At 41.5% G+C, this 12,022-nt stretch overlaps 1 protein-coding gene across 17 annotated transcripts in view; it reads left to right on the forward strand.

The window, feature by feature from the left end:
- LOC110486653 (myosin-binding protein C, fast-type) overlaps positions 1 to 12,022 on the forward strand; it is a 48,014-nt gene that overhangs the window by 13,264 nt on the left and 22,728 nt on the right. Inside the window, exons 1-10 of one of the 17 annotated variants that reach the window (XM_036941373.1) lie at positions 1,324 to 1,425; positions 2,770 to 2,790; positions 3,595 to 3,630; positions 3,756 to 3,761; positions 8,748 to 8,768; positions 10,138 to 10,158; positions 10,512 to 10,526; positions 11,218 to 11,292; positions 11,445 to 11,593; positions 11,861 to 11,978. In XM_036941373.1, coding sequence (XP_036797268.1) covers positions 1,350 to 1,425; positions 2,770 to 2,790; positions 3,595 to 3,630; positions 3,756 to 3,761; positions 8,748 to 8,768; positions 10,138 to 10,158; positions 10,512 to 10,526; positions 11,218 to 11,292; positions 11,445 to 11,593; positions 11,861 to 11,978 — 538 coding nt within the window. In that variant the 5' untranslated portion in view covers positions 1,324 to 1,349. Of the gene's footprint in view, positions 1 to 1,323; positions 1,426 to 2,769; positions 2,791 to 3,594; positions 3,631 to 3,755; positions 3,762 to 8,747; positions 8,769 to 10,137; positions 10,159 to 10,511; positions 10,527 to 11,217; positions 11,293 to 11,444; positions 11,594 to 11,860; positions 11,979 to 12,022 lie in introns of those variants that run through there. The other 16 variants (XM_036941356.1, XM_036941359.1, XM_036941357.1 and 13 more) reach the window with 16 other exon arrangements.

Consider the following 12,022-nt stretch of genomic DNA (forward strand, 5'->3'; position numbering starts at 1 on the left):
CTCACAGGATATTTGTTAAATATACACCATGGTATCCATCTCTCCCATGACCAAATCTGATGGAGCTGACCCTCAAGCCCTCAAACTGAACACTTCTCACCGTATCTGACCCCTGATGGCCTATCTCATTTACCTCTCCCTCTAGCTCCTTCTCACTTTCTCTCATTTCTCACTCTCTTATTTTCTCTCGCTCATCTTTTCTCTCTGTCTGTCTGTCATTCTGTACTTAGAACTTTTGGTATGAGTACGGCAGATAGACAGACAGACACTGAGCTGGCCTGTGATAGAGAGAGTGCTGACAGGTCGTAACCAGAGAGAAGCCTTGGCCAAACTGGGCTGAAGGCCTGAAGGAGAGAAGGGGTTGCGTGTTGGTCTAACCAAAGACAATCACTTGTCAAATTCCGGCCTGTTTTTATAGTATCCTAATGCATCTTATTTAGCAACGGAATCTAGGGATGGTCTCATCTATCAATTTCTGCTATCATACATTTTCATGGGAATCTGAACAGGGGATTTGACTGGTAACCACCGTCCTGGAACATACTGTAGTATAGGGACAGGATTTGTCATTTTGATTGCTGACTTCTACACTGTTGTCACAGAGGAGACCATGCAGTGATAGTCACTACATGTTCCATATTTTTCCCGTGCTTCACAACAGCCACTCATCCTGTGTCCTTTAACAACGTCATGATGGGTGGTTAAACAAATGCTTTGTGCCAGCTTAGTACACAAGGCCTTGTCATCGGGGCTTACCGTCTCATGCCATGTGCTCAATGGTGCATAACACCCATCCCAGTCAACAATAGTGGACTGAGCAGCGAATGGAGCACCAGAACTTCACTGACCCACTTACCCTCCATCTATGGACTGGGCCTGCTAAAAAAGGCTCAGAACCTGGGCTAAAGAAGGCTTTTAATGCCCTGCGTGTCAAAGACCCCCTGAGACCTAAGACAGTGGGTGTTGCCAGGAATAAAACTAGATGTGCTGAGAACGCTAACATATTGCTGCCTGAAAAATAAACCTTTTCAAAAATAGACGTGTCAGCTGCTCAGTATGCCAACACTGAGAACACAGCCAGGGTCATTCAGCACAACCAGAGTGTCAAGGCCAAGGCTGAAATCTCAGAATCGCAGTTCGGTATACTTATGGGACAATAGTTCTGAAAAGTCAGTTGTGATTGATCAGATGGAGATGGTTCGGGAGACTTGGTTCATGTTCTACATTCTGTGGTTGGGTAGTTTAATGGATTTAGCTCACTACAAATCCCAAGGCACTGAGACTATTTATGTTATCACTTTAACAGGTGCTCTGAACAAGGACACTGTCTGTACAAATCATAGCTTTGGATGGCAGATCCATGTGTCCGGCCAGAGTTTGAGACAGAGATCATTACCATTACTGTGTGGTTCAGTTCGTTTTTCAGTAAGTAAGTCTTAATCTCTACATTCATTAGGCACCCTTGTATTGTTTATCTCAGATATCAGTACTTTGATGGTCTTAAACCCTATCAAAAGCATCTTAGTCTTGAGGCTGCGTTCTTTGATATTTTTCAGAAACGGACTATCCTACCGATACTTGACTTTGGCGATGTCATTTCCAAAATAGCCTCCAACACTCTAATCAGCAAATTGGATGCAGTCTATCACAGCGCCATCCATTTTGTCACCAAAGCCCATATACTACCCACCACTGCGACCTGTATGCTCTCGTTGGCTGGCCCTCGCTTCATATTTATCGCCAAACCCACTGGCTCCAGGTCATCTATAAGTCTTTACTAGGTAAAGCCCCGCCTTATCTCAGCTCACTGGTCACCATAGCACCACCCACCCATAGCATGCGCTCCAGCAGGTATATTTCACTGGTCACCCCCCAAAGCCAATTCCTCCTTTGGCCGCCTTTCCTTCCATTTCTCTGCTGCCAATGACTGGAACGAACTGCAAAAATCACTGAAGCTGGAGACTCATATCTCCCTTACTAACTTTAAGCACCAGCTGTCAGAGCAGCTCACAGATCACTGCACCTGTACAAAGCCCATCTTTAAATAGCCCATCCAACTACCGCATCCCCACACTGTTATTTATTTGATTTATTTTGCTCCTTTGCACCCCAGTGTCTCTACTTGCACACTCATCTTCTGCTCATCTATCACTCCGGTGTTTAATTGCAATATTGTAATTATTTCGCCACTATGGCCTATTTATTGCCTTGCCTCCCTTATTTGCACACACTGTATATAGACTTTTTCTATTGTATTATTGACTGTATGTTTGTTTGTTCCATGTGTAACTCTGTGTTGTTGTTTGTGTCGCACTGTTTTGCTTTATCTTGGCCAGGTCGGAGTTGTAAATGAGAACTTGTTCTCAACTAGCCTATCTGGTGAAATAAAAATAAAAATTATTTTCTCTTTAAAACTTCCCATCTCTATCAAGAACATATACACAGTAGCAACTGTTTCTATAACATGTTGATGTTTTTTGGGATGAATCTTGTCCTGGAGGCATAATTGAGTGATATCCACTAGATGGGCCAGCTGCAAAGTCAAAATTAGCTATATATTGTAAAAATACATTTAAGGTTAGGGTTAGGCGTAAGGTTAGCAGTGTGGTTAATGTTAGGGTTAATTATTTTATGATTTTGTGGCTGTGCCAGCTAGTGACTACACGGCAGAGCTGCCTCCAGTACATGAGTTATCCCAGTGAATGCCAACCTTTTTCTATATACAGTGTACTTACATTGACTCCAATTCCAATACTCTTTCTTTGCCAGAGGCAGAGCCGGAAGGAATTGGTAAGAACTGCACAAAGCAAGGTTGAGTGAATGTGCAACTCCTCTGTGGTTACATTAGAATATGTATTTGTTTATCGTATGAACTTATGTGTTATGTGTCTACGTACCGGTATAATATTGTATGTACAATGTACATGGGAATGCATTAATGTATCAACATTCTGAATTTACACTACAGTGCTGTGTGCATGCGTGGATTATGCATATCTAGACTTCTACATAATACACATGCATTCAAATAAGTTGTGAATGTTTGTATGTATGCATGTTTGCACAGTGTGAAGTCAAATATTGGTAATTCACAGTGGTGATTATTTTATATTATCTTAACTATATTGTAAATTGGCCTCCCGGGTGGCGCAGTGGTTAGGGGCGCTGTACTGCAGCGCCAGCTGTGCCACCAGAGACTCTGGGTTTGCGCCCAGGCTCTGTCGTAACCAGCCGCGACCGGGTTGTCAGGTACACAGTGTTTCCTCCGACACATTGGTGTGGCTGGCTTCTGGGTTGGATGCGCGCTGTGTTAAGAAGCAGTGCGGTTGGGTTGTGTATCGGAGGATGCTTGACTTTCGACCTTCGTCTCTCCCGAGCCCGTACTCGGAGTTGTAGCGATGAGACAACAATACTAACAATTGGATGCCACGAAATTGGGGAGAAAAAGGGGGTAAAATAAATAAAAACTTAATTAAAAAATATATATATATATTGTAAGTTTAATGGTTCATGATGTTTTCGAGATGATATGGTTGGAATCTAACCTTTGCTTTCTAGTTATTCATTATTGTATATGTTTGTCTTTAATTGTAGCGGCCAAGACAGATAAGGTTGCAGCAGCACCTGCTGGTGAGTCCACTCATAACAAATGAATGACAAATACGTATACATGAAATACTTCGATGAATGGTTAGGCCTATACTAAAATCAATGTCTGATTCAATTTCTCTTTTTTCTTTTTCTTTTATTTACAGATAAGGGTGGGTGAGAACAGGGTGTGTGTGTGTGTGTGTGTGTGTGTGTTTTAACCTGTGTCCCTTTGTGTGTGTTTGTGTTAGTCAGTAGGGCATAACCATCCCCTCATCATTCCAATGTAATGTCGGTTAACAGTTTTCCCTCACTCAGCGAAGCCAGCGGAGGATCATGGTAAGGCCTCTAAGACCAATCACAGAAGTAGCTTTCTGTGGGGATGAGACCGAGTGGCCATGCATGATTCTCACCACGCACCATGACAGTGTTGACCAGATAGAACACCACTACACTTAACTTAGGCTTCACACGTTTATATTCACGCCTATTACAATATCCTACTGGTTTATGCCTGACAAAGCAGACTATATTCATTTAAATGATATATTTGTCATGATTCTTCTGATTCTTACTGGGGTTTTTTATTACCTGAGATAACAGGTCACCAATCAGTTGGTAAGAACTACCTATGTTAATGTTGAGGTGATGTTTGTTATGTGGGTTATTTTGGCAAGCACTGGAGTGTGTGTTTCTGGGTGCGTGTGTATATCTGGGCGTGCGTGTGTGTATGGGGTGTGTGTGGTGTGGTCTGTGTGAGTGTGTTTATTATTTTTATTTTATGTGTGTGTACGCTGTAAAAAAAAAAAAAAAAATCTGTTGGATCAACGTACATTTGTAAAACTACCAGCTGCAATAGGATTGTGAGTTTGCTCAACAAACAATAGGATTGTTCAGGAAACGTTTCGGATGTGTATTTCCTTGTACTCAGTGTGTGAGTTTGTGTGAGTGTCTGCTACTGCAGTATACCACCTTTATTACACACTTACTCCACACTGAAATCCTCTCGTTTTAGTGGCAGAGGCCCAGCCTGCTGAAGAGGGTTAGAGCTATTCTGTTGTGTCATCTGTGGATGTATTGCATGTGGATGTGTGCAGGTATAGGTTTTTGTCCGTGTTGTATGTTTGTATCTGTTTTTGTATGTCTGTGTGAGCGTGTGTGTGTGTGTCAGCGTGTGTATGTGCGCGTGACTGTCTGTACATAATGCTATCTCCAATATGGACTTAAGTCCAGTACCTCCTACTGAAATCCATTTGTGTGTATTAACAGAGGCCCAGCCTGCTATAGAGGGGAAAAGTTTTTGTGGCTGAATGAATTACATAAATTAGTGTATGCAGCACGAGCACATGGGTTGTTGTGTGTGTACACGGTAAGTTTGCATATATTGTGAGAATGCTGTATGTGTACACTGTGCATCATGTCAGTTCTATTCAACAATGAAGTCCAGTCGTCCTCCCTGATAGCCTTGTTAATCTGACAGAAGGCGAACCTGCTGTAGAGGGTAAGAGCTGTTCTGGCTTAATATGGTCCTTCAATGTATAACACACACAGCATTAAGTTGAAGTCAGTGTGTTATCTACGGTTCATCAGAGAGGTGGTGGAGGCATTTGCTTGTGGGTATACGAGTACTTTATGTGAGAGTGTATATGTACATGTAGGATCTTAATTTGAGCCAGATTGCTACAGCAGTAAAATAATTCTGCAGTAACTGAAAATGTGAATTATTATGTTGATTATAATTCATGGATATATTTTGTAGGGATACACTTTACGTTAAGGCAAATCAAGTTTGACGTTTTAAAGTGGAAATTACAAACTTTGGAAGCCTTTTTAAACCTTGAGTGCACGAGGTGTGAGGACGTAAGTGACCGCTTTTGACGCTTATGCCTGGAGCCGGCCCTGTTTGTGTGTACAAGTTGCATCATGCTAACATTAAAATCATATTTTAATTAACAGAGGCCCAGCCTGCAACATTAACACAGGCCCAGCCTGTAATATTAACACAGGCCCAGCCTGCAACCTTAACACAGGCCCAGCCTGCAACATTAACACAGGCCCAGCCTTCAACCTTAACACAGGCCCAGCCTGCAACATTAACACAGGCCCAGCCTGCAACATTAACACAGGCCCAGCCTGTAATATTAACACAGGCCCAGCCTGCAACCTTAACACAGGCCCAGCCTGCAACATTAACACAGGCCCAGCCTTCAACCTTAACACAGGCCCAGCCTGCAACATTAACACAGGCCCAGCCTGCAACATTAACACAGGCCCAGCCTGCAACATTAACACAGGCCCAGCCTGTAATATTAACACAGGCCCAGCCTTCAACCTTAACACAGGCCCAGCCTGCAACATTAACACAGGCCCAGCCTGCAACGTTAACACAGGCCCAGCCTGCATCATTAACACAGGCCCAGCCACAGAGGGTAAGAGCTTTTCAGTCAATGTGTTAAGCCTTAATTTACACCCTACGCTGTATGCAACTACAATAAGCTAGGCAAAATGGCGATCATCTATAGTTGAGAAGCTAAAATATACAGACGTGTGCAGCCTCACAATTAGAAAGTTGATGCAAGTATGCAGGAGGATCGCCATTTTGTTACGTTACAGTATTGTTCTAAAATTGATTAAATAAAAATCTACACACAATACCCCATAATGACAAAGCAAAACAGGTTTTTAGAAATTGTTGCAAATTTCTTTAAAAGAAAAAACAGAAATTCCTTATTTACATCAGTATTAAGACCCTTTGTATGAGACTCGGTATTGAGCTCAGGTGCATCCTGTTTCCATTGAAAAAAATGATTTTATCCATTTTACAATAAGGCTCTCACGTCAAAAAATATGGAAAAAGTGAAGGGCTCTAAATAGGTTTCGAATGCACTGTGTATTAGCCTTTACTTGTTTGTTTGTATCTTGTATACATATTTGCAGAAGTGTCTTTTGGGTGGGTGGGTGTGGGTATTTCAGTGTGTGCTTCTGCATATATAGTACCAGTGAAAGTTTAGACACACCTTCTCATGATTTATTTATATTTTTCCTACATTGTAGAATAATAGTGAATACATCAGAACTATAAAATAACACATATGGAATCATGTAGTAACCAAAATAGTGTTAAGCAAATCAAAATAGATGGATTTTAGATTTTAGATTCTTCAAGGTAGCCACTATTTGCCTTGATGACAGCTTGCACACTCTTGGCATTTTCTCAACCAGCCTCATGAGGAATGATTTTCCAACAATCTGGAAGGAGTTCCCACATATGCTGAGCACTATTTGTCCGCTTTTCCTCCACTCTGTGGTCCAACTCATCCCAGAATATCTCAATTGGGTTGAGGTCGGGTGATTGTGGAGGCCAGGACATCTGATGCAGCACTCCATCACTCTCCTTCTTGGTTAAATAGCCCTTACACAGCCTGGAGGTGTGTTTTGGGCCATTGCCCTGTTGAAAAACAAATGATAGTCCCACTAAGCGCAAACCAGATGGGATGGCATATCACTGCAGAATGCTGTGGTAGCCATGCTGGTTAAGTGTACCTTGAATTCTAAATAAATCACAGACACTGTCACCATTAAAGCACTCCCACACCATCACACCACCTCCTCCATGCTTCACGGTGGGAACAACACATGCGGAGATCATCTGTTCACCTACTCTGCGTCTCACAAAGACATGGCGGTTGGAACCAAAAATCTAAAATTTGGTCTCATCAGACTAAAGGACAGATTTCCGCCAGTCTAATGTCCATTGTTCGTGATTTTTGGCCCAATCAAGTTTTTTCTTATTATTGTTCTTCTTTAGTAGTGGTTTCTTTGCAGCAATTCGACCATGAAGGCCTGATTCACGCAGTCTCCTCTGAACAGTTCTTGTTGAGGTGTGTCTGTTACTTGAATTCTGTGAAGCATTTATTTGGGCTGTAATCTGAGGTGCATTTAACACTAATGAACTTATCCTCTGCAGCAGAGGTAACTCTGGGTCTTCCTTTCCTGTGGCAGTCCTCATGAGAGCCAATTTTATCATAGCGCTTGATGGTTTTTGCTACTGTTCTTGAAGTGTTCTGCATTGACTTACCTTCATGTCTTAAAATAATGACTGTCGTTTCCCTTTGCTATCTTCTGTATACCACCCTTACCTTGTCACAACACAACTGATTGGCTCAAACACATTAGGAAGGAAATAAATTCCACAAATGAACTTTTAACAAGACACATCTGTTCATTTAAATGCATTCCAGGTGAATATCTCATGAAGCTGGTTGAGAGAATGCCAAGTGTCACGTTCGTCATAAGGAGTATACCAAGATGCAGCGTGGTATGTTTCCATCCTTTATTTTGGAAATGAAAACTTCAAAGAACAAAACGAACAAACAAAACATGACGCTAATAATAATATAATGCTCGCTGGCAACTATATCTAATACAAGATCCCACAAAGCACCTAAATATGATCCCCAATCAGAGACAACGATAAACAGCTGCCTCTGATTGGGAACTATATCAGGCCACCATAGAAATACAATTCCCCGAGATAACCCACCCTAAATCACACCTCGACCCAACCAACATAGAGAATAAACAGCTCTCTATGGTCAGGGCGTGACACCAAGAGTGTGAAAAGCTGTCATCAAGGCACAGGGGGGATACTTTGAAGAATCTGAAATAGAATATATCACTTTTTTGGTTACTACATTATTCCATATGTGCTATTTCATAGTTTTGATGTCTTCACTATTATTCTGCAATTTATAAAAAAAAGTACAAATAAAGAAACTTTTGACGAGTACTGTATATATTAGCATTCTCCTCATACTTAACCATAAAACCTTTTACTTTCTTTTATTAGAGGTGAAGCACCCTGAGACAAGGAAGGGTACTGTAACAAAAAGGATTGTAGTGCAGTGACTGTATGAATGCACAAATGTATCAATGCATTCTGCGTTTGTGTGTATTTGTATAAACCAGCATGTATGCCAGTGTTATCATGGGTAAGCCTATGTATGTTTGTATGTCTTGTTTTTATGATCTAGTATTTCGTATATTCATATATCCACAACTTTTTTCTCCAGTCACAGGGACAGTATATTTGGTTGTTGTTTAACCCTTCGCTGTCCGCAGTACTAATGTCTATGTACCAATTGTTTCTTTTCATTCAGAGGGAAGTGAGTGCAGAGATGGTAAGGAAAGGAAACAATACACAACTCCCCCTCTGTGTTTGTGTTTGTATGCTTCCCTGCTTCCTGTCAATCACCTGGTTAACGTGCATGTCTGTCAGTCTCAGTCACGGCACGGTGTGACGGTGACCTGAGCGTCCGTCACGGTGGACTGACAAACGGAGACTACTGAATCCTGGGATTGCTCTGGCGATGGCCGTCAGTAATGGAAAAGATCCTGCAGGCCTATTTGATGGGTTTATGGATACTGTATAATTTATGTAGAGATCTTTAGGAATCATCTGTTGAGGAGTTAGACCCAGAGAATCAGTCTGACAGATAGTTGTTGTGATATCAGCGCCGACTGATACTAATTACTAGAGATCAGCGGTGAGTTTCCCAAAAACATAAAGATCATATTGGCAAAATGGCATAAAATCATAATTTTTCTATTGCTTATGAATAGACTTAAGATGATTTTTAGTGCTTAATATGATATTCATGTTTTTGGCAAAAAACATCTGTTGAGATTAGACATGACATGATACAGTATCATGGTTTCGCCAAAGCATCCAAGTGAAGGAATTGTATTAAACATCAAATGACCTTGACTCGAAATTGATGCAGAGTGAAAACGTAATCTAAATTACAAATTACAAAATGATATATACTGTATATATTTACTCTGAGTATATATCGTGACCAGTGTGTATGTGTGCACTTACTAAGGTAATGGTTTAATAGAAGGATAAGTTGATGATACGTTTTGCTGTTTTGTTGCGTTAGTTCAAATACTGTTCCTGCACAATACCATATCCCTTATCATTAATCACTGTATTGCAAAAGATGTTGATATGAAATATCAAGGTATTATCTGTTCCTGAAGTGTTACAGTAATAATCAATTACGTGATATTTACCTACAGTAATATTTCCCATAATACACATTATCCTCCAAAATGATCTTACTGAAGAATTGTTATGGTTTTGATGGATGCCGGTTCTGCTGTTCCATTTGAGGTGTTTATCGCTGCACTCCCAACCTCTCACAGTTTCAAACCGCAGCGACTTTCCAATGTGAGAGTGAAATGGTGTAAAGAGCTGAAGGAAAAGTGTCCCTTGGGTGCTGGTCCAGGATCAGCTTGACCTATTCACATTCTTACTGAAATGATTTAAATCACACTAGAGAACTGAGCCTGGATCTGTGCACAGGGGTCACTTGATTCCAATCAAATTAACTGAGCCCATAAAAGCAGAGTTTATGGAGGTGCATGACCTCACTTGATTCTTGACCCTTGTTCCATTCTCTCGACAACCTTTTCACCCAATCGATTGGTCAATCGATATGGCTTTTTACCTGCTTCTCTATGCTTATAAACTCTCTTTTTCCATAGAGCTCTTGTCAGAATCAGAAGGTGAGAGAACAAATCAATTGTGTTCCGTTTGCACCGCTAATAATTCCCCTAAATTCTCAATAATAATAATAATAATAGTAATGATGAGTACAGTGTCACCAACTGGTTTGAATTTGACAAGTGAGGAAATAACTCATTAACCGTCTAGTTTTTACCTCCATTTTGAAAAGAAAGGAAATGTTCATCCAAGTTAGAGAGGGAAGAGAGAGACATTAAGTGTGTGTGAGAGAGCACCTGCAGGTCAGGTTTTCATAGCTGCTCAGTAAACGCTCATCCTTCAGATTACAGTAAAGATACTGCAGCTAATGTGTTCCCTCGCTGTGTTTCTCTCTCTCTCTTTCTCCCTGATACAGAATTGCCCGATGATGGTAAGACAAACAAATACTTAAGCTTGTATTTGTCTATCTGCTGACACAAAACAATGCAATCCTTTTTTTGAAAAGGAGGGAGCACGCAAAGGAACAGGAGCGAGCAGTCATGCTTTGATAATATCACAACATTAAAGAGCTATATTTACTTTTGTCACAGTGGGAGAAGACTAGTGGAAAGGGATGGATAAACACGTCTTCAGATGTGTTTTTAGTTCCTTGTTCATTCCCAGGTGGGCTTACCTTACTGCTGTTAGAGGCCCTCTTCTGGTGTTGACTAGACGCTTGGATACTGACCCTCAGTTAAATACAAGACTGATGTCATTGTCATGATTTCTCATGATCATCCATTAGAATAATGGAGACATTTCAGGGAGTGGAAACACATGCCACAGCACTTTTCTCTGTCTTTGAGAAAAGCTGTTGCTAAATGTGGATGTAAGAAGTCTCAATAAGTCACAGGGTGAACAAAGACAAGCTTTACCTCTGACCTTTGATCTTGCTGCCTAGTAGACAAAATATTCATAAATTAATGGCATTTATAAACAAAGGTTAGGTGCTTTGGTCTAATGTTTGGTTTTCTGCCTCTACTTGTCTGTTCACTGATGGTGTTGTGTCTATGATGTCTGATGAGCAGTCATCAATGACCTTATTCTAACCCCTGACCTCTATGACCTCTCCCTACTTTTAGAGACTGTCCAAGGAGGGCAGTCCGAGCTGACCGGACTATTTGTAGAGAGGCCAGAGAGCACTACAGTAATCAAAGGTGAGACCCCTGCCCTCTTGCCCCTCTCTGACATACTGTAGCACTCTGAAGTTTGGATTGACACTCACATACGGATCATGGATAACAACCGTAAAAACACCATTATCCAGAGGTCAGAATTTCTGATTGCTGATGTAAATTGTGGGTGGCAGGGAAGAACGTCACCTTTGTGGCTAAAGTGGACTCATCTGACCTGCTGAGGAAGCCCAACATGAAATGGCTGAAAGGGAAGTGGCTGGACCTGGGCAGCAAGGCTGGCAAGCACGTGCAGTTTAAAGAGGCCTATGACAGGAACTCCAAGGTGTGTGTGTGTGTCACTGTTTTCACATTCTCTCAAACCTGCACAAGTGAAAGTCTACTGTACATCTGTGTTACTCTTTTGTGTGTGTGTGTGTGTGTGTGTGTGTGTGTGTGTGTGTGTGTGTGTGTGTGTGTGTGTGTGTGTGTGTGTGTGTGTGTGTGTGTGTGTGTACTGTGTGTGTGTACTGTGTGTGTGTGTGTGTGTGTACTGTGTGTGCATGTATATATTTTAAGAGTGTATGTCTTCCTCTCTCGCCATCTCAACCAGGTCTACACATATGAGATGAGCATCATCAAAGTAGTGGAAGGAGACGCAGGTGGCTACCGTTGTGAGGTCACCTCCAAAGACAAGTGTGACAGCTGTACATTTGAAGTAACAGTGGAAGGTGGGTCCCTCCCAGGCCATCATCGTCAGCCATTTAGTCATGTA

The sequence above is a fragment of the Oncorhynchus mykiss genome, chromosome 13, assembly GCF_013265735.2.
Source record: "Oncorhynchus mykiss isolate Arlee chromosome 13, USDA_OmykA_1.1, whole genome shotgun sequence".
Taxonomy (NCBI): domain Eukaryota; kingdom Metazoa; phylum Chordata; class Actinopteri; order Salmoniformes; family Salmonidae; genus Oncorhynchus; species Oncorhynchus mykiss.